Source organism: Colletotrichum tamarilloi (genome assembly GCF_030869305.1).
Source record: "Colletotrichum tamarilloi strain Tom-12 chromosome Unknown Scaffold_4.1, whole genome shotgun sequence".
NCBI classification, from domain to species: domain Eukaryota; kingdom Fungi; phylum Ascomycota; class Sordariomycetes; order Glomerellales; family Glomerellaceae; genus Colletotrichum; species Colletotrichum tamarilloi.
The window spans coordinates 797,823-818,555 of record NW_026849387.1 but is presented as its reverse complement, the minus strand read 5'-3'; the positions used below and the strand labels follow the sequence as shown (position 1 = coordinate 818,555).

Genomic DNA, 20,733 nt, shown 5'->3' with positions numbered 1-20,733 from the left:
GAAAGGCTCATCACACGTCTAACGTCTAGCTCGAGCCTTCAAATCCTCCGATATGACTATTGCGAGGGCGAGCTTGCCTACAGTTCCAAGCACAACATGACGATGGCGTTGACTCTCATCCTCACCAAGGAACAGTCCCATCTCTATCTGAAAACATTCCCGACACAGTACTCCCCTCCTCCAGCGTAGCCATCTCCACAGTCCTCTTCGCCCCCAACTCAGTCGAAGCAGCGCCATGGCTAGCCAACAGATCCTTCCCCATAAACGCCGTCAGCTTCGTCTCAATCAGCCCCGGGCACACGGCATTCGCAACGCCCCCGTCGCCCTTCAACACCCTAGCATAGCTGACGGCCAACATCTTGACCGCAGCTTTGCTGGCATCGTACGCCTTGGCCGCGACGTCGTAGAATCCCGCGCTCCCGTCCAGGGCGGCAGCCATGGACCCCTTGGTAGAACTGACGAAGACGATGCGCGGGAACCGGGCCTTGCGGAGGAGCGGGAGGAGCGCGTCGGTCAGAACGGCGGTGCCGACGACGTTTGTGGCGAAGGTGGACGTCCACTGGTCCCGCAGTGAGAGGTTGTCGTTCATGTTAAAGTGCGCACCGGCATTGTTGACGAGGACGTCGAGCTTTCCAAAGGTTTCGGAGATGGAGGCGACCGCTGCGAGGATGTCGTTGTCGGATGTGAGATCGAGTTGGATGGCGGACGCGGATAGGCCGCGAGACGTGAGGGAGTCGGCTACCTCTTGGCCTGCTTTGAGACTACGAGACCCGATGATGACGTGGTAGTGGTGAGCGGAAGCTAGGATATCGACAGTGGCGCGGCGGATGCCGCCGTTGGCTCCTGTGATGAGTGCGACTGTCTGGGGGTTCATGTTGCTGGGCTATTTGATGATGCGATGTGAGCGTGTCGATGAGAGAAATATGCAATACTCCTACAACCTCATCGCCTTTATGTGCCGTGTTCTTCATATTTTAGAAGTATCGTGATACTTGGGAATGAGCTCGAATGAATCATAATGGTATTTCTGCATAGAGAAAGTAGAATTGCGAATCAACGTCTCACCAGCCTCCAGCGGTAAGCCTCAAGCTAGATGCACGGTCTTGGCGCATTTGGCCTATCGAGAAGAGCTCCTATTCCAAGCAATCATCCGATAAGCAGACGTTCCGAAAGCTCTCCTTAATGCTCTGCCCGCTTGGCATCGTTGGACCGAAGGAAAATGATTGAATAGGCTTCTCTGTACACGGAAACCGAAACCGAGAACCGCTTTTATATACGTTGGGTCTAGTAGTCTTCCCGGATGACCCTTCGCCGCCGGAGCCAAGACCATGGGTACCGGACGGAGTCTCACAACTATCCGTCCGGGCTCGATCCGCTTGTGCGGCCCGCTCAGGGGCAAGATGCCGGCGATTCCAATTGGCGCTGAACGTAATTCGCAAGTGAGAAACGTCACACTTTAGAGAGAATCCAATGTAGTTGAGATTGAAATCGGGCACATGACCGCGGGATATACCTCAAGTGTGCTGTGAACCAAAAGTTCCAAAATCTGTAGTGTGCCTAGGCATGGGTGTCAAGACAGATAACCAGTAATGGTGACCTCTGAAGTGAGAATAATGACGTTGTATCCGGTGGTCGATCCTATGTGACATACAAGACGAGACGACACGGATTATCGTGGCTGGACGCTTATGAATGAGCAACCTCTGTTGCGTCCAGTCCACACTGGGGCCAAGGATGGACTCAATGGGCCTCGCCAGGCAACTCGAGCACCGTCCTGTTCACTGCCTTCGTAGCGTCTCGTAACCAGTTCCATCGATTAAAAGGGCAGAAGAAAAAGAGTCGCATTTGCCACTATAATCGGCGGTGGGTATCTATCTAACATACTTGCTCATAAACCGCTTGTGGAAATCGGAGCGCAGGAGATCCTGTACGCAAGTCAGCAATCCCATCATCACACCAATTGCGCTCACCCATTATAGGTGTGCTTGGACTAAGAGCTGAGGGGGGGTAAATACTCACGTTGACAAACTCCTTGCCCTTGCCCTTCTCCTCCGTTCCCCTCGCCTGGTTCTTGAAAACGACATCGTCGTCCCACCGCCTCTTCATGTTGAAATCAGGCTTATTCAACAGTGGGTTACCCAGCGCAATGTCCCTCTCCCGCGCCTCCTCCTCGACCTTAGCCCTCTCCCTCTCTTCTTTCTCCCTCTTCTCCGCCCTCTCGCGTCGAATCTTCTCCATCTCGCGCTGCAGCTCCGCCTCCTCGTCGTCGCTGTCCTCGTCACTATCGTCGTCGTCGTCATCGTCCTCTTCGTCCCCTTCCTCGTCTGAAGATGCGTCAACATCCCGCGACTCTTCTAATATCCTCCTCCGCTTCGCTTCAAAGTCCTCTTCTGCGTCTGCTTGCGACCCGGCCTCGAGGGCACGCTTTACGCCGCCCGAGGGCGCGTCGGCATCGTCGTCTGCGGACGGGGGAGGCGCGCCGCCGTTCTTTTTGGCAAAGTGGGCAGCCTCGGCGGCGAGGAGCTCGGCTCTGAGGTCGCTAGATTCTTCATCCGCGTTGCCGCCCTGGCCTGCTTGGCGGAACTTGAGTTGGGTGTGCGCTGGGAGGAGGCGTTGGTGGTAGGCCGGGCCGCGGAGAGCTTCTTTGCCTCTGGCCTAGTATGAATTGTTAGTAAGGATAATGATGGTAGTGGGGAAAGCATAATGAAGAACGTACCGGATCGAAGGTGGGACGATGGGCGGTGGTCATCTTGGCAGGTTGCGACGGGTTGTGAGAATTGAAGATTGGTGGATGTTGAAGGAGGCTGAAGGTGTTAACCTGCAGATTGACAATCGACGTTTGGTCCCCCCGGCAAATGCATGCGACGGCGCGCAGCTGGCCGAGTGGGACCCGCTGCAGGGGAGGCAACACTTTAAGGCTTCGACCGCCCGGCAGAATTTTTGCAAGCGCCCCACCAATGCGATTGACCTCACTGAACACCTGCAGGTCACTATTGAGTCGATGAGATTCTCAGTCTTGAAATTGCTCTCACATTTTACCAATTTCAGCCATCAAGATGCCCAGGGAAGCCGAGCCGTCAGCGAATGAAAAGGCGTTTGTCACACAAGCTCTTAAGGAGAACTTGAGACTTGATGGCCGGGAATTCGACCAATATCGAAAAGTCCAGCTCACTTTTGGCGATGAGTATGGAGTGGCCAACGTCGAACTCGGCAAGACGAGGTCAGTCAACTTATATTATTCTTACACTCGCCAGATTCAGTCTTTGCTAACATTCATCACAGAGTCCTCGTCAAAGTCTCCGCCGAAGTGACGGTGCCCTACTCAGACCGCCCCTTTGAGGGCGTCTTTCAAATCACCACCGAGCTCAGCCCCATGGCCTCCCCGGCCTTCGAGGTTAACCGGCCAACCGAGGCCGAGGTACTCCTCTCCCGCCTCCTCGAGAAGACAGTCCGCCGCTCGGGCGCCCTCGACACGGAGTCCCTCTGCCTCGTCGCGGGCAAAAAGGTATGGTCCGTCCGCGCCGACGTCCACGTCCTCTCCCACGACGGCAACCTCACCGACGCGGCCTGTCTCGCCGTCGTCGCCGCCCTGCGTCACTTCCGCAAGCCCGACACCTCCAACGAGGGCGAGAGCCTCACCATCTTCACGCCCGCCGAGCGCGAACCCGTGCCCCTGAGCTGGCTGCACAGCCCCTTTTGCGTGACGTTCAGCTTCTACGGTGACGAGGGGGAAATTACGCTCGTCGACGCAAACTGGCTCGAGGAGCAGCTGCGGACGAGCAGCGTGACGGTCAGCCTGAACAAGCACGGCGAGATTAGCCAGATTTCCAAGCTGGGAGGCACCCCAGTCGAGGCGGTGACGCTGCTGCACTGCGGTAACGTGGCGCTGCAAAAGGCAAAGGAGTTCTCGACGATAGTGGACGAGAGGTTGGCGGACGATGCGAAGCGGAGGGACAAGGGTGGTCTCATATCAGAGCTACTCTCGGCGGAGAATGACAGAGTGGTGGACGCATAGAACACGGCCAGTCAAGCAGAGGAAGATTAACCAAAAAAATGTAAAATGATACCCAGCCAAATACGCTCTCAAAAACCCATGCTCTGCAACAAGGAGCGAAGTGACCAATGTGGCTTCACCCGTTCGTCCCTTGACTTTGAGCCCCCAACTCCATCTACGCCCAGTCTATAAAGAAGTTACCCGTGTACTATCATGCCTCGTAAATGACGACAAGCCAGCGACGACGTCTACCGCATCACCGGCGGCCTCGACTCCTTATTCCACTTCACCCTTGACCGCACCCACTCCACCGCCTCCTTGACGCCCGTCCCCGTCAGCGCACTAACAGGCAACACCCTCGAGTCGCGGATACTGCTCGCCTTCTCGCCCTCAAAGACCTTCTTCACAAGCCCCTCCTTGATCCTCACGACCTCGACGCAATCCTCGCGGTCCTGCTTGTTGGCCAGCACCAGGACGGGCACGCCCTCGGTCTCGGAGTGCTGCAGCACGTCCTCGAGCACGAGGCGGCACTCGTCGAGCCGCCCGGAACCGTTATCGTGCTCGAGGTTGCCGTCGCCAATGTCGGTCGAGTCGATGATGAAGACGATGGCGTGCGCCGAGGCGTAGTAGCTCTGCCACAGGCGGCGCAGCGAGTGCTGCCCGCCGACGTCCCAGATCTTGAGGTACATGTCCGGCAGGGATATCGTCGAGACGTTTTGGCCCACCGTCGGCACCGTCTTGAGTTTCGGGTCCGGGTGCGACTCGAGGAAGAAGTGCTTGACTTGCTCGTGGAAGGTTGTCTTGCCGGCATTGTCGAGGCCGAGGAGGATGACGGAGTACTCTGCAGAAGGGGGAAGAGATTAGCTATGGAGGCTGGCCGTGGACAATGGGTTGCGGTTCATTGTGCGCGAACCTTCTTTGCTAGTAGCTAGGAGGTATAACCCCTTGGCTAGGTGATACATGGCAGGCAAATGACCGACTGGCGAGCGGCACCTGGTTTGCGACGATTTGGACAAGCGAGGTTTTGGGAGTTCGTTTGGAGCTCGGGACAGGTGGAGGGTTTCGATGGCGGCGCAATTGGCGGGATGTGGATGGAGGAAGTGGATGGAGCATGTCCACGCGAGCTGTAGCTCAAACTTGCGTTGGAGCTTGTGCTGGCCTGTACTCCAGCCTGTGGGCGCTGACACGCTGTCCGCTGCGTGTGTGGTGGGGGGTCATACAGGGGTTTCAGGGACCTCGAGCTAGTGGCTCCTCAGCCCTACGGCACCGGGCAGGCCCGGCTCCCTTTCTACTGCCTCCTCCACTGTTACCAAGTTCAGTATGGTTGAGGACCTTGATGTCTTACGACGCTTGCTTAAGGCAGATACTCAGATACCTCTCATTCTCCAAGTCTTGAAAGTAAGGAATTTCTGATGACAGCAACCCTCCTCTCGACACTCTTCAGCATTTACCTATCTTAAGGTCTATCGCATATCTGTTGAACTCACTTACTCACTCACTCGACCCCAGAGTGCTGCTGACGCTCAGCTCATAATCAACTCTCTCGACTTGGAAATCCCAGAAGGCCAGAAGGGACGCAAACATGGGGACAAGTCTATTCATTCATGTCTATCATGAAATCTAAACACATTCGCGAACCCAACACCCGGGAGCAGCTCCATCATCACTTACCTCACATCTTTGGCGCGGCAGTCGCATAACCCTCAACAACAGCAGTCATCAACCGGTTAGCAATAGCCGCCGGAGGAGGCAATCTCAGCCCGCCCTCCTTGTACCCCTCCGGCGCAGGCTCACCGAGCCCGCTAACCCCAAACTTGAGCGCGTCCCGCACCGTCTCGAGCGGGAACCACTGCGCGTCCTCCAGCTCGGGGTCGTTGCCGAGATCGATCGTCTCCCCGTCGGGCAGCGCCTGCGCGATGGCCCCAATCATCAAGCTCGCCGGGTACGGCCACGGCTGGCTCGAATGAATCACCACCCGGCCCACGCGCACGCCGGCCTCCTCGAGTACCTCGCGTCGGACAGACTCCTCAATGGACTCGCCCGGCTCGATGAAGCCGGCCAGCGTGCTGTACCAGTTGGGCGGATAGCGCTTGTTTCGGCCCAGGAGCACCTTGGTGCCGTCCGAGGACACGACGGCGGCGATCATGGTCGGGTCCGTACGCGGGAAGCTGATGTTGGAGACGCCCTTGCGCGTGGCGCACTCGGCCCGCTCGCGGGGCGTGTCGGAGCCGGCGAGGTCGGTTGTGGGACACAGGCGCTTGTAGCCCGTGTTGCCCGACAGGGACGGCTGTCCGCACCCGGCGCAGAACTTGTTGCGTGTGTTCCAGTCTGCGATGGAACGGGCCTGGGCGTAGATGCCAGCTGACAATTATTCATTAGCTACTGATGTATGAACAGATTCTTATAGGAGAGTAAGATTCCTTACCATGATCCGGCTCAAGCGTCATCGGCCTCATTCCCTCGAGGAACTTATACCCCTTGCTCGACTGAGCCTCGATAAGCTGGTTGGCGGCATCGGCGTAGGAGCCCTTGGGCGTCACATCCACAGCGAACCACGGTCGTCCCTTGAGCCCCTTGTACTCAAACGGCACCTTTGCGCTCTCCTCGAGACCCAGGAAAATGATGAGCGGCTTCGTGACCGTCGAGTCAAAGTTCTTGATCAGATCCTCCTCGGACGGCCCGAACGGGTCCTCGGTGGTGAGGGGCTTGACGTCATCGTACGAGACAAACTGCACTCTCGTCGGGGCGCTGGTGAGGGGGCTGAGGTCCTTGAGGAGCATGAATTTGGTGTCCTTTGACTGGAAGGCGGACCGGATAAAGGTGTGGTCGGTACGCAGCCAGCCGACGCGGTTGAGGACGCTGCCGGCGAAGTAGTTGACGGTCTCCCGCCCGAACTTGCGGGACAGCATAGAGTCCGGGTCGTCGACTGGTGCGGGGAGGTTCCAAGTTTGAGAACCCATGCCGAGGTTTCCTGAGGTTCTGGCTCAAGCGGGCGGTGAAGCTATCGCGGGGTCCTTGGGTGTTACGTGGGGGTTTCGGGGTGATGGGCACCGATGTAGGATGTGTATGACGTATACTGCGTACCAAAACCAAATAAGGCAGTGAGTGCAAGTTTCTACAACAGGTTGGTGAAAAAGTATTTGAGGCTTCTAAAAGTGTGAGATATCTGAAAGACGTGCGGCAGTGACGGCGGCGGCAACGGACTGGCCCGGCTGATTAATCAGATTGACGAGGGACGGCAAAGAAAGATGGGGGACACCAGAGACGCAATGCGATGGATCTTTGGAGCTTGTCGCGGTGAATCACGACTCGCCGCTGAGCTCCGATAAATGGAGCCCCCCTCCGGCAGATCCCTCCTCCCCCACACTAGGTGCGATTGAGAGATCGACTGGTCACCGAAAGGTCAGTGTCAGTGTCCGGACTTGTCACGGTATTCAGAGCTACTGGACAGCCCGTGCGTGGCAGCTGTCTGCTAGGCCTTTGCATTGGAATACGTCCATCATCATTGGGTATGGGGTGGAAGGGGAGCTTCTGACGGGGGCTCGTTGGACAGCTGTCAATGTGACATCTTGGGATGGGAGAGTGAGATGAGGATGCACTTAAGCTTATCCAATCGCCTTAGCCCCCGAAGTCGCCCATGCGGCGGTTTAGATCTTGCCGAGGTGCAAGGAATATGTTTAGTCATCATCGACTTCCTTTCACCATGACATGAGAGGGAGAGCCGTACAGCCGTACTTCTAGAAACCTTGCACATGACAAGTCTTCGAATCTTCGAGGACAAGACTAGGGATTTGATCCACTCTGCTCAACACAATCAAAGTCGGCTGGAAGAAATAGTATTTTTTTTGCTGATAGTCTTCAATCAACATGAACACGAAGAGATGGGATCCTAGTGTGGCAATATCGTGACCTTGCCTTCTGCATTGAAGTTGCTTTCTTTGCTCACCATTGACTCAAGGTATAGCAAAGGCATCCTCCACGCACATTTTATCAGTCGTTTCTTCCTCTTCAAAAGCCAGGAGATAGCGCCACTTAGTGTCTACAGTTTCATTGATCTTTCTCAGCCTCCTCTCAACAGTACCCTTCGACGAATAGAATAGAATATCCGGACCGCCCATCAGCGACATTGCCAATATCAACTCCATCCCCCCCTCCAAGCCTTCTGATGATTCTTGATTTAAACTCCATCAAATGACACTGGCATTGTCAGCCGAGGTGCCGGCAGAACACATCACAACACTCGGACCCACGAAAGACTTGCCATCCTAGCGTCGTCGACACCACTACAAGACGCCCGGTACTTCATTCAATGCCAATATGCCGTCTTTGAGGGCGTTTCTACCCACTTGGAACCGCCACCGTGGATCGCCATCTGATTCGATCTATCTCTTCGGTCACCCTCTATCAAGCAAGGTAATATCACCAAGTCTCTGTGGCTTCTGATAAGGAAACTGGTGAAAGAAGAGACGAGACACGTATCCAAGATGCTCGATCTCGAGCTACAGATGAAGGAAACAGACGGGACAATGTCATCCTAAACCTTTGCCCAAAACGACCCTCCCACCCTCTTCCTCTTCGCCTCCCTCGCCAAGAAAATGAACACCATCCCCAACATCAAACTACTCCCCGCAAACATCTGCGCACCCAAATACCTACCCCCCAAAGCAGACACCAACGCGCCCGCAATCGGAGGTCCCGTCAACACGCTCACGCTCACAATCGTAAACACCATGCCGATGCGCGCCCCTTGCTTCCTCGGATCGGCCGTCAGCGACGCCAACGTGGAGGGGAAGAGCGCCTGGATGCCGCCCAGTGCGATACCGCTCAACGCAGCCCAGACGTAGAGACCCACCCGCGAGGAGGAGGAGGCGATGGGCAGCGCCGCCCAGCAGTACGCCAGCACTGCGGCGGCACCGGCGGTGGGGACAAACATTGTCAGGTTGCCGACGCGGTCTGCGAGGCTGTTGAGGACGACGCGGCCGAGGATGCCGACGCCGTTTGTGGTTATGAGGAGGTCGAGGGATGTGTCGTAGGAGGCGCCTTGGATGTCGCGGGCGTAGGCTGCGAGGAAGAAGAAGACGATGTAGGACGCCCAGAAGCACTGTCCAGTTCCAACAGAGGTTAACATTAGTTTGAAGTCAGGGGTTGGGTACTTTGGTGGCTGGACTAGGAAGAGACGAAGGATTCTTTAGGAAACCAACGTACCAAGGATGCCCCCACGGCATAGAACGTATACTCCAACTCCCTGAACGCCGCCCACTCCACCAAGCTCCCCGTCTTGCGAGGCGGCACCCTCGGCTTCAGACAAGACAAGGCGGTGAACAGCGCAGCGGCCTGGATGAACCCGAGCGTCCTCATCGTCCAGCCGAACCCGGCACGCGGCAACATCTCCCGAATGACAATGGGAAACACCACGCCGCCCGCTCCGCTCCCGCAGGCCGTAATCCCGATGGCGAAGGCGCGCCGCTCGGCAAAGTACGTCGAGACGAGGGCGACCGTGGGACAGAAGAGGCACCCGTTGCCCAGGCCGACGCAGACCCCCTGCGCCAGCAGGAGCTGCCAGTACCGCGTGCAGGCCGAGGCCGCCAGGGTGCCCGCGACGACGAGGACGGAGCCGGCTGTCGCGACGGAGCGGAAGTAGCCCGCGTCCGCGAGGCGGCCGGTGAAGGTGCCTATGAAGAAGAGGAGGAAGATCTCGACGGAGCCGATCCAGGATATGTCCGAGGGGCTGCGGTCGAGGGTTTGGATGTAGTAGCTCTGGAAGGCGCCAAAGGAGTTGATCATGCCCCTGACATTGTTCTTTTTTAGTTATTCGGTTGAGAAAGGTTTCGGTTTCTAGGATCATACCATGTATTCATCACGACGAGAAAGGTGCCAAAGACTGTTCAAGATGGGAAAGTTGAGCAAATGGAGCATTCTCAGTACAGAAACCTCTGGTCTTGATACAACTTACCACACAACCAAGCTCTTAATCCGCCATCGGGTGGCGGTCCAGGGGTTATGGTCGATCGTGAGGTGACTCTACTCGCAATACGACTGATGACACGATCAACTACATCAGTTGACTGGTTGGGCAAGCTGTTGTCCTCGCTCTGATGATTCGTTTTATACGTGGTAGAATCCCTATGGCTGTCGGGCTCGGTCGATTCCAATCGTAGCTTACCCTTGACGCCATGATCCTCGGGGCTACCCGCTTCGAAGTTCTTCTCGTTGCTATCAGACCCGGCGGGGCTACTCGCTGTCGTGTTGAGCATTGTTCTTCGTTGAAAGCTGTCGTTCTCTGAGCCCTGGAGTTCAAAGTGCGTGTACTCGAGGCAAATGAATAATAATCACTTCTGAGAGTTTCATCAGAAAACTCGACGGGGGATGTGGAAAACCCTCTCAGAGGAGTACACTGAGCTTCTCTTCCCAAGAACCGAGGATAATTCACCGGCAACTAACACCCGCTCCTGTGGCCCAAATTGGTCAGCAGAAACCCACGCCAACTGCGGGATTCCTTTCCCCTTTGAGCAATCTGCCTTGCATTTCGATGACAAATTTGGGTCACAGATAGCGCGATCGCTACGACATGTACTCGAGTTCTAAGAGCACCCCTCTTCCCAGAGTCTCAACACTGTGTCAATCGAGTTGGCCTGGCTGTAGACGAAAATCAGTCAGGTAACAGTGCCTATCTTAGTTTCTTCACCACTTGTTCGATCTTTGATTGTGTCTGCTTGCCAAGAGGTATTGATGCTTGGGAGGTAGCAGCGCCAGCGTTATTAGTCAGCACGATCGTTCATTGCACAATCTCACCACTAAACTGCCAAGTGCCCAGCCACATTCATCTTCCCATACGTATCTCTCTATCCTGACAGGCGCTCTCAAAATCCAGCAGTGGCTATACACATTTGGATTCTCACCAAGAAGATCCTATACCACTCTCTCCCACAGCGTATCCGGATATACATAAAAAGCGAAGTCATGGACAACGACGAAAGCAGGGAGCCGCCGAGGAAACGTCTACGTTCAGCACAGCCAACTCGTCGCGGGAGGTCTCGTGGTGCGCGTGGTGGCTCCGTGAACCCCAATACTGCCAGAAAAGAGTCGGGTGAACTCGATCATCTACCAACAGAAGAACAAGCACTGGAGTCCGAAAGCTCAGTTGACCCACGAGCGCTTCCTATCCCCGCTGCTCTGGAACGATACAAAGCTTGGAAAGGTAAGAAAGTTGAAATACATCCGAAGCTTGATAGTCTACCTACTAACAACGATATCGGGTAAAAAGAAGCCGGGGCACAGCACGATGAATTCTGCTTCATTTGCCGGCAGACTAAGGGTCTCACCTACTGCATCACTTGCAAGAGGTCGTATCACGAGTCCTGCAGGCCCGAAGAGAGCACTTACTCTGTCGTTAAGGGCAACAGTTGCTTCTTTTGCGAAGTGTGCGTGCACCGGAACTGGCACAAAGATCCCCCATTTCTAATGCCGGAGATGCGGCCTTTGGCTGCTTCTTCATTATCATCGGCCCCTGTGGAGGCAGCTGAGGCAACGGGAGCTACAACCTCAACTAATGACACGGGTCGGCAAGATCTATCAAATTCGCACCAAGTTCGCCAGAATCAAGAGACAAATAGGACAACCGAGGCGTCGAAAGACACGCCCAGTACGTCCGCCAGGAGGACTCGTACCGCCAAAGCATCCCCTTCCGCTGCGAGAGAGGAAACAGCCGCAGCCGCTTCATCAAGCACCACTCGCACCGGAATCACCCCCCTACCTCCGCCGACAACTTCAACAGCAGCAACCTCACGGGATGACCCGCCCCGTACCAGCACATCCACAGCACGGGCACCAGCCGCGCGCAAATCCCGCTACACGACCCTCCCAACAGACGTCGACGCCGCGCTTCGGCTCCTATACGCCGAGCTCGAGACAGCCCACGAGCTCCGGCACAAGGTCGGCGACGTCGAGGGCCAGGTCGTGCAGATGCAGCGGGAGCTACACCTGCGCAACAGCGAGCTCGCGGTGGCCAGGCGGGCGGCGGATGTGGGCCGCGTCTCGGCGTCGGAGATGGAGCAGCTTAGGGCGCAGGCTGCGCTGGGGGAGAAGGCTGTTGAAGAGGCGGCTGGGTTGAGGGCGGAAAATAGGAGCTTGCGCGCCGAGCTGGAGACGAGTCGGGAGAGGCTTGTTGAGAGCGAGCGGGCGCTGGAGGAGTGGAAGCGGAAGCTTTCGGCGTTGATGTCGTAGTAGGTAAGGCGGGAGGCGTGGGGGTTTCGTGTGATGCTTTCATGTGGTTGGTGTGCCTTATCGAAATTTGTAATCAAAACCTGTGTACAGATATTCAGGGGGAGGGTTTTTAAAGACCAAGGAGAGGTACGGGTATGGATGTGGGAGTGCCTCATAACTCATGATTAAGCAGACCAATTCCACCATGTTAGTCTGCTCCTGATCCTGGGTTGTGGATGGGGGACTTTGGGGACTGGTCTTGACCGTTCGTGTCGAGCGCGCCGTAGATTCCTGCATGACGAAGTCAAATCCTGGCGAGGCAAACGAGATTCGTATTACCGGGCTCTTTGAGAAGTACTTATCTCGCACACTGTGTCGAGGGGTTTCCGGCCGAAGGCGCGGACGCCGAAACCGTCCCTGATAACAAGAACCACTTTGCTGACCAATTTCACCAAACGTGGGGAGGTGCGGGCTGTTTCTACGTCAACACCATTTGTTTCCTCATACACCCCAAAAATCATGGGGGTGAAGTTGCACTTGCATCATAAAGTCGTATTCAATTCAATTCGACCGAGAGTCCGTTCCCGGTCCAGGTTAAGATTTAGGAGTCGTCTATTGTGACCGAGCCCGCTGTGGTCTTGCGAGATTGGTCATCCCACTTTGCTGCCCCGCGGCAAGCGTGATTGTGACGACCTCTGTGTGAGACGATTCTTGGGCATGATCTGTACACGTATACGTGTTGCCGTGGTCAGAGTGAGGGGTGGAGGGATAAGAAAATCCGATTCACATAGGGTGAAGCAGGTGTACTGCATATGTTAACCGGGTCCTGCTCGGGACGTTCATCTAATCGGCGGGAGTTTTGTTGGCTGTGGTGTGTCACTGTGCCAGAGCCCATACGCCCACTCCAAGTCTGAAATTTGTCATCCGTCGTTCGACGCAGCTGGATGGTTATCGCCACCCTCTTGCTTCCTCATCTCATATAAAGAGTCTCATTAGGTCTGGTCTGATGCTTGGAGTTGGAGCATGCCCTTGAATTCCACAGCAGTCCAAATCCAGGTTTCCAAAATTCTCAAACTTATGTATCCATACCAAACAACATCATCACCATGGCCACCCCCTCCACAGCAATCGTCCTCGTGGACCCCTACAACGAATTCCTCCACCACGAGGGCAAAATCTACCCGTCCGTAGAAGAATCCCTCGAGGCGACGGGCACAAACGATAACCTGCGCACCCTCGTCGCCGCGGCGCGCAAGCAAAAGATGCCCATCTTTTACGCCCTGCACAAGACGTGGAAGGAGGGAAACTATGCCGGGTGGACGCACCTCACGCCCTCGCACAAGGGTCTGGCGGCGGCCAAGGGCATTACGGAGGGCAGCTGGGGCGCGGAGATCTTGGAGGGGCTTGAGCCGGATGTGGTGGGGAACGGGGACGTTGTTGCGAGCCGGCATTGGAATAATAGGTGAGGCTGTTGCGAGGGGTATTGAGGGCCTTGGTCCAAGGCATCGAATATTGATGTGTTACAGCGGGTTTGCCAATACCGATTTGAACTATCAGTTGCGACAGAGGGGTGTTACGCACCTCGTTATGGCAGGCATGATTGCCAATACCTGTCTTGAATCCACGGCGCGGGACGCGAGAGAGCTGTAAGTGGACATTGGGCGGAAGAAACAACTATTTGAGGAGAGGGCATGAACTGACAATGCGTGCTTCGATGGATGCGCAGTGGCTTCCATGTTACCCTTTTGTGAGTGCCCCAGCGTTGCAGTGTGTGTAAGTAGTCTTCTTTTGCTGACAAAAGGTACACAGATCCGATGCGACTGCTGGCTTCAGCACTGAGGCGAAGGATGCCGCGACGAACCTCATCTGGCCGTTGATTGTGGAGAATGTCACGACGGTTAGAGACTGGGTTCTTGAGAGTGAGTCCAAGGCCTGAGGTAGTCGCATAGACTGATACATGGGTTGGATGTGAGAAAATATGCAGTGATGCGCTAGCAAAACGACTGCAATAAGACATCATTCAAATAGGTGCCCAGTGTTCGTGCAAGTTTGGAGGTGGGAAAGGTACATACAGACAGCGACAGCCAAATTGGTCAGCAACGAGATGGTGAAGGTTCGTACCTCTGATTAGGTAAGGTGATGCCTGTCTTTGACCTTCCGTCCAGTGGAGACGAGTCCAAATCCGAGCTTGCGCCGGGGTTGAAACTAATCCTCCGAACCAAATTACGATCTTTCGATATAGGTACTTCAGGTAAGCTTCCACCGTGAGGAAATCTGGTTGAGATTCGGCAACGAGGAGGTAACGCAAGACGCCTCAGCTGACGGCACTCCCTTAACATCAGATACACGTAGTGTAAAGTGTGAAGAAGGCCTACCTGAAAGTTAGGCGAAGCTGACATGCACACCCGGACAGCTTGAGCAAAACCCAAGGGCGGCCAGCTAGGTAAGGTACCTGGCGCTGAAAAAAAAAAAGTGGGCGTTTCAGCGCATGGTTAGCGCTCGATTCCCCCGCATTTTGGATTCCCTCTTCCGGCTTGGTCAGTGACGTCGTGGCCAGTCGCCAAAATCCCAGCTGAGAGAAAACTTGCCAGCGCACGTGGACTCGGATGGCGCGAGCGGCGACCGAAGAATAGAAAAAAAAGGGCCCTGCAAATTAGGTGGTGGTGACTTTGGCGAATGCAGATGTCTCTCATTCCAGGTGGCATGCATACGGAAAAAAAAAGTCTTTCCTACTTTCATCGTCAGATTTCGGGAGGGACAGACCAGAAAAACTTCTTCCTCCATCTTTTTTCATTGCCCCAAACCCCATCGTTGCTGGTGCGTCTTGCATGAGCGCTCACCTGGCATTTTGTTTGTAGAATCCATCTCCATCTAGTCGTTTAATTTTTCTTTGTTCTAGAATATCTCTCTTCAACTCTTATAGCTTGCATCCACCGATACCTACCCTTCTCTCCCCTTTCATTGATCCTCTCTGGTCGTCGCATTGCCCACCCCCCCCCTCCGAAATCGCATCATGGCGCCCCCTACCGCACCGCTCAACCTCGACGTCGAGGCCATATCTGGCATTTGCGGGTAAGCATGAATTTTCGCAGTCCCGTTACCAAATCCATCAATTGCATTCCTCAATGGCTCACACAATGCGCATAGCTCCATCTCAATCGCCTGCTGGGTCGTCGTCTTCTCCCCCCAGATCCTCGAGAACTTCCGCCGCGGCAGCGCAGACGGTCTGTCTCTGCAGTTTATCATCGTCTGGCTCGCCGGCGATGTCTTCAACATCCTGGGCGCCGTCCTCCAGGGCGTCCTCCCTACCATGGTGAGTCACCTACACCAGAAAGAGAACCCCTTGCCCAACGTCCCTGCCCCAGCCTACCTTCACCACTGCATGAGAACCCCGGCTGACGCTATGACTCCTTACCCCTTAGATCATCCTCGCCATCTACTACACCATTGCCGATATGGTCCTCCTGGCCCAGTGCTTCTACTACAGGGGCTTCACCTGGAAAGACGAGGTCGTGCCCCCGGCCCCGAAGCCGCGCAACCGCACCGGCGAACCGAACGAGCGCACCGGCCTCCTCCCCAACCCCATTGTCGACCGCGAGCGCCGCGGCTCAGACTGGTCCAACCTCTCCCCCGCCGTACCCATGCGCCCCGAAAGCGGTGTCGGCGGCAGCGCCGCCCCGGCCCCTCCCCCGCGACCGTCCACCGCGCTCCAGGCCGTCGCCTGGAACACCACCGCCGTCCTCATGGTCTGCGCCGCCGGCGTCGTCGGCTGGTTCCTGAGCCGCAAGTACTCCCCGCACGCCGAGGAACCGGGCAACCACCACCAGCCCAACGACGACGACGACACCACCCTGACCTTCAACACCCTCGGCCAGGTCTTTGGCTGGCTCTGCGCCGTCTTCTACCTCGGCTCCCGCCTGCCCCAGCTCCTCCTCAACTACCGCCGCAAGTCTACCGAGGGCGTGAGCATGCTCTTCTTCCTCTTCGCGTGCCTCGGCAACCTGACGTACGTGCTGAGCATCTTCGCCTACGACCCGCGTTGCAAGCATGACGAGTGCGCGCCGGGCGAGGCGAGCGCTATCTACGGCCGTTATATGCTCGTCAACCTGAGCTGGTTGGCGGGCAGTCTGGGGACGTTGTTGCTTGATATGGGCATCTTTGCGCAGTACTTCATGTACCGGACCGACGAGTTTGCGAGTGATGACGAAGAGGAGGGTGATGATGAGAGCATTGATGAGGACCAGTGGGATCAGAGGCCGCTGCTTGCTCGCGGTGACTCTGTTTACCCGTGAGAGGGGCATTTTCTCTTTGTTGCTGTTTTTGAAGAATCGCATTCGTGACTTTTTCTCTTTTTATCTAAGGCGTCTTTGATACACGGAAAAAAAGGGTTGGTGGTCATTGTTTTACTATAAAAGTATCTATCGCATTACAGGATCAAGAATCAAGAGACTTGGGATAAAAAGGTGGTTACTTGACCGCTACGGAAAATAAAAAAGGGGAAAGGGGTAAGGGGGCAGCTCAAGAAAGATATATGTTGGCTGTTGTATCATACCTTAGAGGCAGCAGCCTTGGGAATCGCATGCGAGATCGCAACAAGGCTAGATCTACAAGTCATTCCTTTCACCTTTCACCTTTCACGGTGGCCTCTTCATTTTGCAAGCTGAAGACACCATTTGCTACCAACAAACACAAACGTTGGATCCATCATCCTCTATCCAACTCCTTGATTCTTCCAACCTCGGCGACGACCATCTCACAACCACCCAAGCCTCTTACACACAAACGTAGCACCCCCCACGAAGGCCGTGACCCCCGTAAACACAATCAACGTCCCGTACCCGCTCCCGTACCCAAACCCAGCCTCCCCAGCCCACGGCTTCCCCTGCACCAACACCCCGCTCAACGGTCCCGAAATCACATTCCCGACCCCGCGCCCGGCCGCCAACATGCCAAACACCATGATCGGATCGACGCCCCTCCCGCGCTCCCTCTCGTGCTCCGTCACCGTCTTCATGATCCCCGGCCAGGCGGACGTGTACGCGCCCGCAAAGAGGCCGTACACGACGCAGAAGAGGTACAGCACCCCCAAGTTCAGCGAAAGGCCCCACAGCAAGAAAGTCCCGACGGTGGCGCCGGCGCTGGCGAGGGCCAGGCACGACGGCGCGGACCAGCGGTCGACCAGGGTCCCCATCGCCACGCAGCCGACGACGGAGGCGACGTTGATGAGGAGGATGGTGAGGGCCGACGCGTAGGGGGACGCGCCGAGCGTGGATTGGGCGTAGGAGGGGAGGTAGATCCCCGGTAGGAAGAAGCCCAGGGCCTCGATTGTGTTTGCGGCCTGGTGTAGGAGGAAGGGGCGGGAGAGGAGGAAGCGCATGTTGTTGAACGGGCGCGCGTGCGTTGCGTCCGCTGACGATGTCGTCGTCGCCGTCGTCGTAGACACCGGCACGCGCGGCTTGATGAAGAAGGCCAGCGGCGTGGTGAGGGCGAAGAGTAACCCGGACCAGAGGCGGAGGGTGGTGCGGAAACCGAGGGTGCCGAGGAGGTATTCCATTAGCAAGGGGAGTAAGACGCCGGCGAGGCCGGTGCCGGACCACATTATGCCGTAGGCGAAGCCCTTGCGGCGGACGAACCACTGGTCGATGTAGACTATGCAGGGCATGTACGTGATGCCGCCGCCGATGGCGTAGAGGATGCCCTGGGTTACGATGAGGTGGGGTACCGTGGTGGAGAAGGAGGAGGTTGCGAGGGCAATGCACATGATGAGGAGGCCTGCGATGGGGGCGTAGCGGGTTTGGCGGGGGTAGAGGCGGAGGAGGGCGGTTTGGATGGGTCCGCCTAGGTACATTATTCCCTTTGTCAAGATGTCAGTTTGGTCCGGGTTGTGGCTCCTTGCTCGAGATTTCGAGAGGAGAAAGGGAGGGTGTCAGCAAGAAGAGTGAGTGAAAGGGGGAAGGGGGTTACCATGGCGCAGGTACCGATGACGGCAATGTTAGGCTGCCCAGCGAACGGCGGGTTCGTGGAGTAGTAATTCTGAAAGACGCCAAAGGCAAAGGGAAACCCCCAGACGAGCATCTCGACGGCGAAGCAAGCAGCCAAGAAGAGCCAGGCCTGCTTTCCGCCGTCGACGGGCGGGAGGGAGGAGAACTCCTGGCTCGCGCTGTGGGCGTCGTGGAGGACACCATCGGCGGCGACGCCGTTCTCGTCGCCGCTGCTTCTTCTGCTGGTGCCGGACTCTGTTGCGGCGGTGGTGTATCGGTCGCGCGTCGTCGAGACTGCCGCTTTTGAGGATTCCGGGATCGGGACCGTGGCCCCGGTGTGCGGGGTGAGGTACTGGAGCTCCGTTTGCGAGGTAGACATGGTCGCGACTTTTTACTATACCACGTATCTCATAAAACAAGGAATTGATGCTTCCGGGTAGTCTCGTTCTCAATTCACCAGCTACAGAAATGAGAAAAGAGACGTAGTTGGCTGTTGGGAGTAAAGCTTACTACCGGCACCTTTTAAACTTGAAGTCATTGATCGGCCGGGGGCGGGGCGGGGAGACTAAGGTCGTCTCGGCGGGGAATCCACTCTACGCCCTCCGATTGACTCGCTGACAAGGGATGACGGGCGGCTGGGCTAAATCTACTAATGTTGGTTCTAGAAGGCGTACGCCGATCCGCGACAGAGAATTAGGGTCTTTATTGTAGGCTTGAGCTATGAGCTGTATGCACAAATATTTGAATTACAATGGTTGAGTTGATCGTCACTGCTCGATCTGCCGACTACTCGCAATCTCCCTATGCTTATTCACCCGACAGCTCTTGTTCTTCGAGACAAGGGGGGTTGTCAATTTTTGCTAAATGATTACTGATCTCACTGATTTAGGAAGTATTCTCGAGGTGCTGCCGTTAGAATGATGATACACGAGCGCTGGCCCGGGAGATCTTTTAGCCTGCAATGTCAGCGGCACCTCAGGTTCCATCTGGCGATTTGCTTCCTTCCGAGACACTCCCGTCTCCTTCGGTTTTCGGGCACACCGGCGCCGTGAGATCCGCTGACCGGCACCGGCTCCGAACCCGTCGAGCGCCGGCCGTCACTTCGACATGCCCCCGTTCTGCCCGCTTCAAGCTCCGATGGTCGGGAACTCTGCAGTCAGCCTTGCGTAGCATGCCCCTCAACAAAGTCTGCCCGATCCCCTGCATATCTCGGCAAAGATATGCGTACTCTTCACCGCAGACCAAAGAGATTTATCGGCAAACCAGGCCGATGAATCCCAGCTATGGAAGGAAACTGCGTACGGGGACTCCACCGCCGCAACTCCTTTTTCGTACCTGATACGGGTATAAGGTACGGTCACACAGCCCCTAGGCTCGCCGTGAGAGGTCAAGCAGGCAGTGAACATCCAAACAAGCTGCATCTTCAGTCCAACCCTCAGACGTACTGCACGCTACGCCTCGCAACCTTCCCATTGAACTCTCCATCGAAAGTGTCACCGTTTCGAATTGGGGACACAAGATCCCACCAAACCCTTTCTAGGCTTCCACCTAAATCCCGGTATATGATCCCCTTGCCCGCGTTTTTCTCTCGGCGGCGGCAAGAATGTTCCCAAAACATCCTTCGCTACGACGCCAGAAGCAGAATGTCTTCCCTGAATCGTTTTATTCGTCTGAGCCTCTGAAGTGACAGGTAGAACACGAAACCGCTCGAGCCGAGGCTGATTGGGCGGAAGGGGAAGAGCCTGAGGGAGGGGGGATCATGGTTCCCGCGTATATATTTCTGAGGCCCGAAAATAGTCCATGAACCCTGTAACCCTGCATTATCTAAAGTAATAGCAAACCAACCCGCACATACGGATACCACGTCAGATCGCGCTCGGGTTCGGCGCGCGGGCTATGGCAGTCGTCACTCCTTCCCGCAACTCCCCCCATCAACTGGCGAACGAGTCAGCGTTGTGCGATCCCGCGCGATCGGGTCCTCCGGGATCTTTTCATATCTAGGTATCTAGGCAAGGTGGCATGTCACCGAAGCCCGGTGTGCCAGCGCAGCAGCCTCTGGATATGAGGAAGGGAAAAAATCAAAGGAAATAAGAAGGGAAATGCGAAAGACTAGTAAGCCTTGCACTAGTTGGTGAACGGACTTGGATCCATAGCAGAAAAATAACAGTACCCGCACATCGCATTGCGTAGACTCTCAACCAAAGGACGACGACGACGACGACTTGACACCGAATAGATCATCCCAACTCGCAGGCAACGCAAACGCGAAATGCAAGGTCAGCAAAAGAGAGTTTCCCATTTTCTTGCCTGCCTAATACCACTTCACCGTGCGACGACGCCTCAACCACTTTTCTTCTCCATTACCAACAACGCAAGCCGCATTCGGTAGCCCTTTCCCCTCCCTCCAATCCCCTTTGAAGATTATCTCGTTCCCCAAACTGAGGTCATTCCACCCCCCGTTTGGCCCCATCCCAGGATCCCCTCCCCGGGACACCCCAACACCCTTTCAACCGCAGTTGCGCAGCACAGCCAAAAGGTCAGGCGCGAGCTCTGTCT

General features: G+C 56.1%; 9 protein-coding genes across 9 annotated transcripts; 4 read left to right on the top strand and 5 right to left on the bottom strand.

Moving 5' to 3' along the window:
* Positions 1 to 121: 121 nt before the first annotated feature.
* On the bottom strand, positions 122 to 874 carry CTAM01_01917 (short-chain dehydrogenase; the record flags this gene model as incomplete). Its single annotated transcript, XM_060517957.1, has 1 exon — positions 122 to 874. The coding sequence occupies one exon, from the start codon at positions 872 to 874 to the stop codon at positions 122 to 124; it is 753 nt and encodes a 250-aa protein (XP_060387491.1).
* A 997-nt stretch (positions 875 to 1,871) lies between these two features.
* On the bottom strand, positions 1,872 to 2,749 carry CTAM01_01916 (Cwf15/Cwc15 cell cycle control protein; the record flags this gene model as incomplete). Its single annotated transcript, XM_060517956.1, has 3 exons — positions 1,872 to 1,925; positions 2,020 to 2,655; positions 2,717 to 2,749. 3 exons carry the CDS (start codon positions 2,747 to 2,749, stop codon positions 1,872 to 1,874), a joined length of 723 nt encoding a protein of 240 aa, XP_060387490.1.
* A 307-nt stretch (positions 2,750 to 3,056) lies between these two features.
* CTAM01_01915 (3' exoribonuclease family protein) lies at positions 3,057 to 4,015 on the top strand (the record flags this gene model as incomplete). The annotated part of the gene is made up of 2 exons (XM_060517955.1): positions 3,057 to 3,220; positions 3,283 to 4,015. The coding sequence occupies 2 exons, from the start codon at positions 3,057 to 3,059 to the stop codon at positions 4,013 to 4,015; spliced, it is 897 nt and encodes a 298-aa protein (XP_060387489.1).
* Positions 4,016 to 4,242: 227 nt separating this feature from the next.
* Positions 4,243 to 6,954, bottom strand: CTAM01_01914 (NUDIX domain-containing protein; the record flags this gene model as incomplete). The annotated part of the gene is made up of 6 exons (XM_060517954.1): positions 4,243 to 4,835; positions 4,908 to 5,189; positions 5,262 to 5,297; positions 5,494 to 5,588; positions 5,671 to 6,355; positions 6,420 to 6,954. 6 exons carry the CDS (start codon positions 6,952 to 6,954, stop codon positions 4,243 to 4,245), a joined length of 2,226 nt encoding a protein of 741 aa, XP_060387488.1.
* Positions 6,955 to 8,528: 1,574 nt separating this feature from the next.
* CTAM01_01913 (riboflavin transporter MCH5) lies at positions 8,529 to 10,248 on the bottom strand (the record flags this gene model as incomplete). Its single annotated transcript, XM_060517953.1, has 4 exons — positions 8,529 to 9,095; positions 9,200 to 9,782; positions 9,842 to 9,875; positions 9,948 to 10,248. The coding sequence occupies 4 exons, from the start codon at positions 10,246 to 10,248 to the stop codon at positions 8,529 to 8,531; spliced, it is 1,485 nt and encodes a 494-aa protein (XP_060387487.1).
* A 706-nt stretch (positions 10,249 to 10,954) lies between these two features.
* On the top strand, positions 10,955 to 12,217 carry CTAM01_01912 (uncharacterized protein; the record flags this gene model as incomplete). The annotated part of the gene is made up of 2 exons (XM_060517952.1): positions 10,955 to 11,192; positions 11,259 to 12,217. 2 exons carry the CDS (start codon positions 10,955 to 10,957, stop codon positions 12,215 to 12,217), a joined length of 1,197 nt encoding a protein of 398 aa, XP_060387486.1.
* A 1,085-nt stretch (positions 12,218 to 13,302) lies between these two features.
* Positions 13,303 to 14,132, top strand: CTAM01_01911 (isochorismatase hydrolase; the record flags this gene model as incomplete). Its single annotated transcript, XM_060517951.1, has 4 exons — positions 13,303 to 13,658; positions 13,723 to 13,842; positions 13,923 to 13,943; positions 14,006 to 14,132. The coding sequence occupies 4 exons, from the start codon at positions 13,303 to 13,305 to the stop codon at positions 14,130 to 14,132; spliced, it is 624 nt and encodes a 207-aa protein (XP_060387485.1).
* Positions 14,133 to 15,209: 1,077 nt separating this feature from the next.
* Positions 15,210 to 16,488, top strand: CTAM01_01910 (uncharacterized protein; the record flags this gene model as incomplete). Its single annotated transcript, XM_060517950.1, has 3 exons — positions 15,210 to 15,268; positions 15,344 to 15,509; positions 15,619 to 16,488. 3 exons carry the CDS (start codon positions 15,210 to 15,212, stop codon positions 16,486 to 16,488), a joined length of 1,095 nt encoding a protein of 364 aa, XP_060387484.1.
* A 461-nt stretch (positions 16,489 to 16,949) lies between these two features.
* On the bottom strand, positions 16,950 to 18,556 carry CTAM01_01909 (major facilitator superfamily transporter; the record flags this gene model as incomplete). Its single annotated transcript, XM_060517949.1, has 2 exons — positions 16,950 to 18,050; positions 18,161 to 18,556. The coding sequence occupies 2 exons, from the start codon at positions 18,554 to 18,556 to the stop codon at positions 16,950 to 16,952; spliced, it is 1,497 nt and encodes a 498-aa protein (XP_060387483.1).
* Positions 18,557 to 20,733: the final 2,177 nt, after the last annotated feature.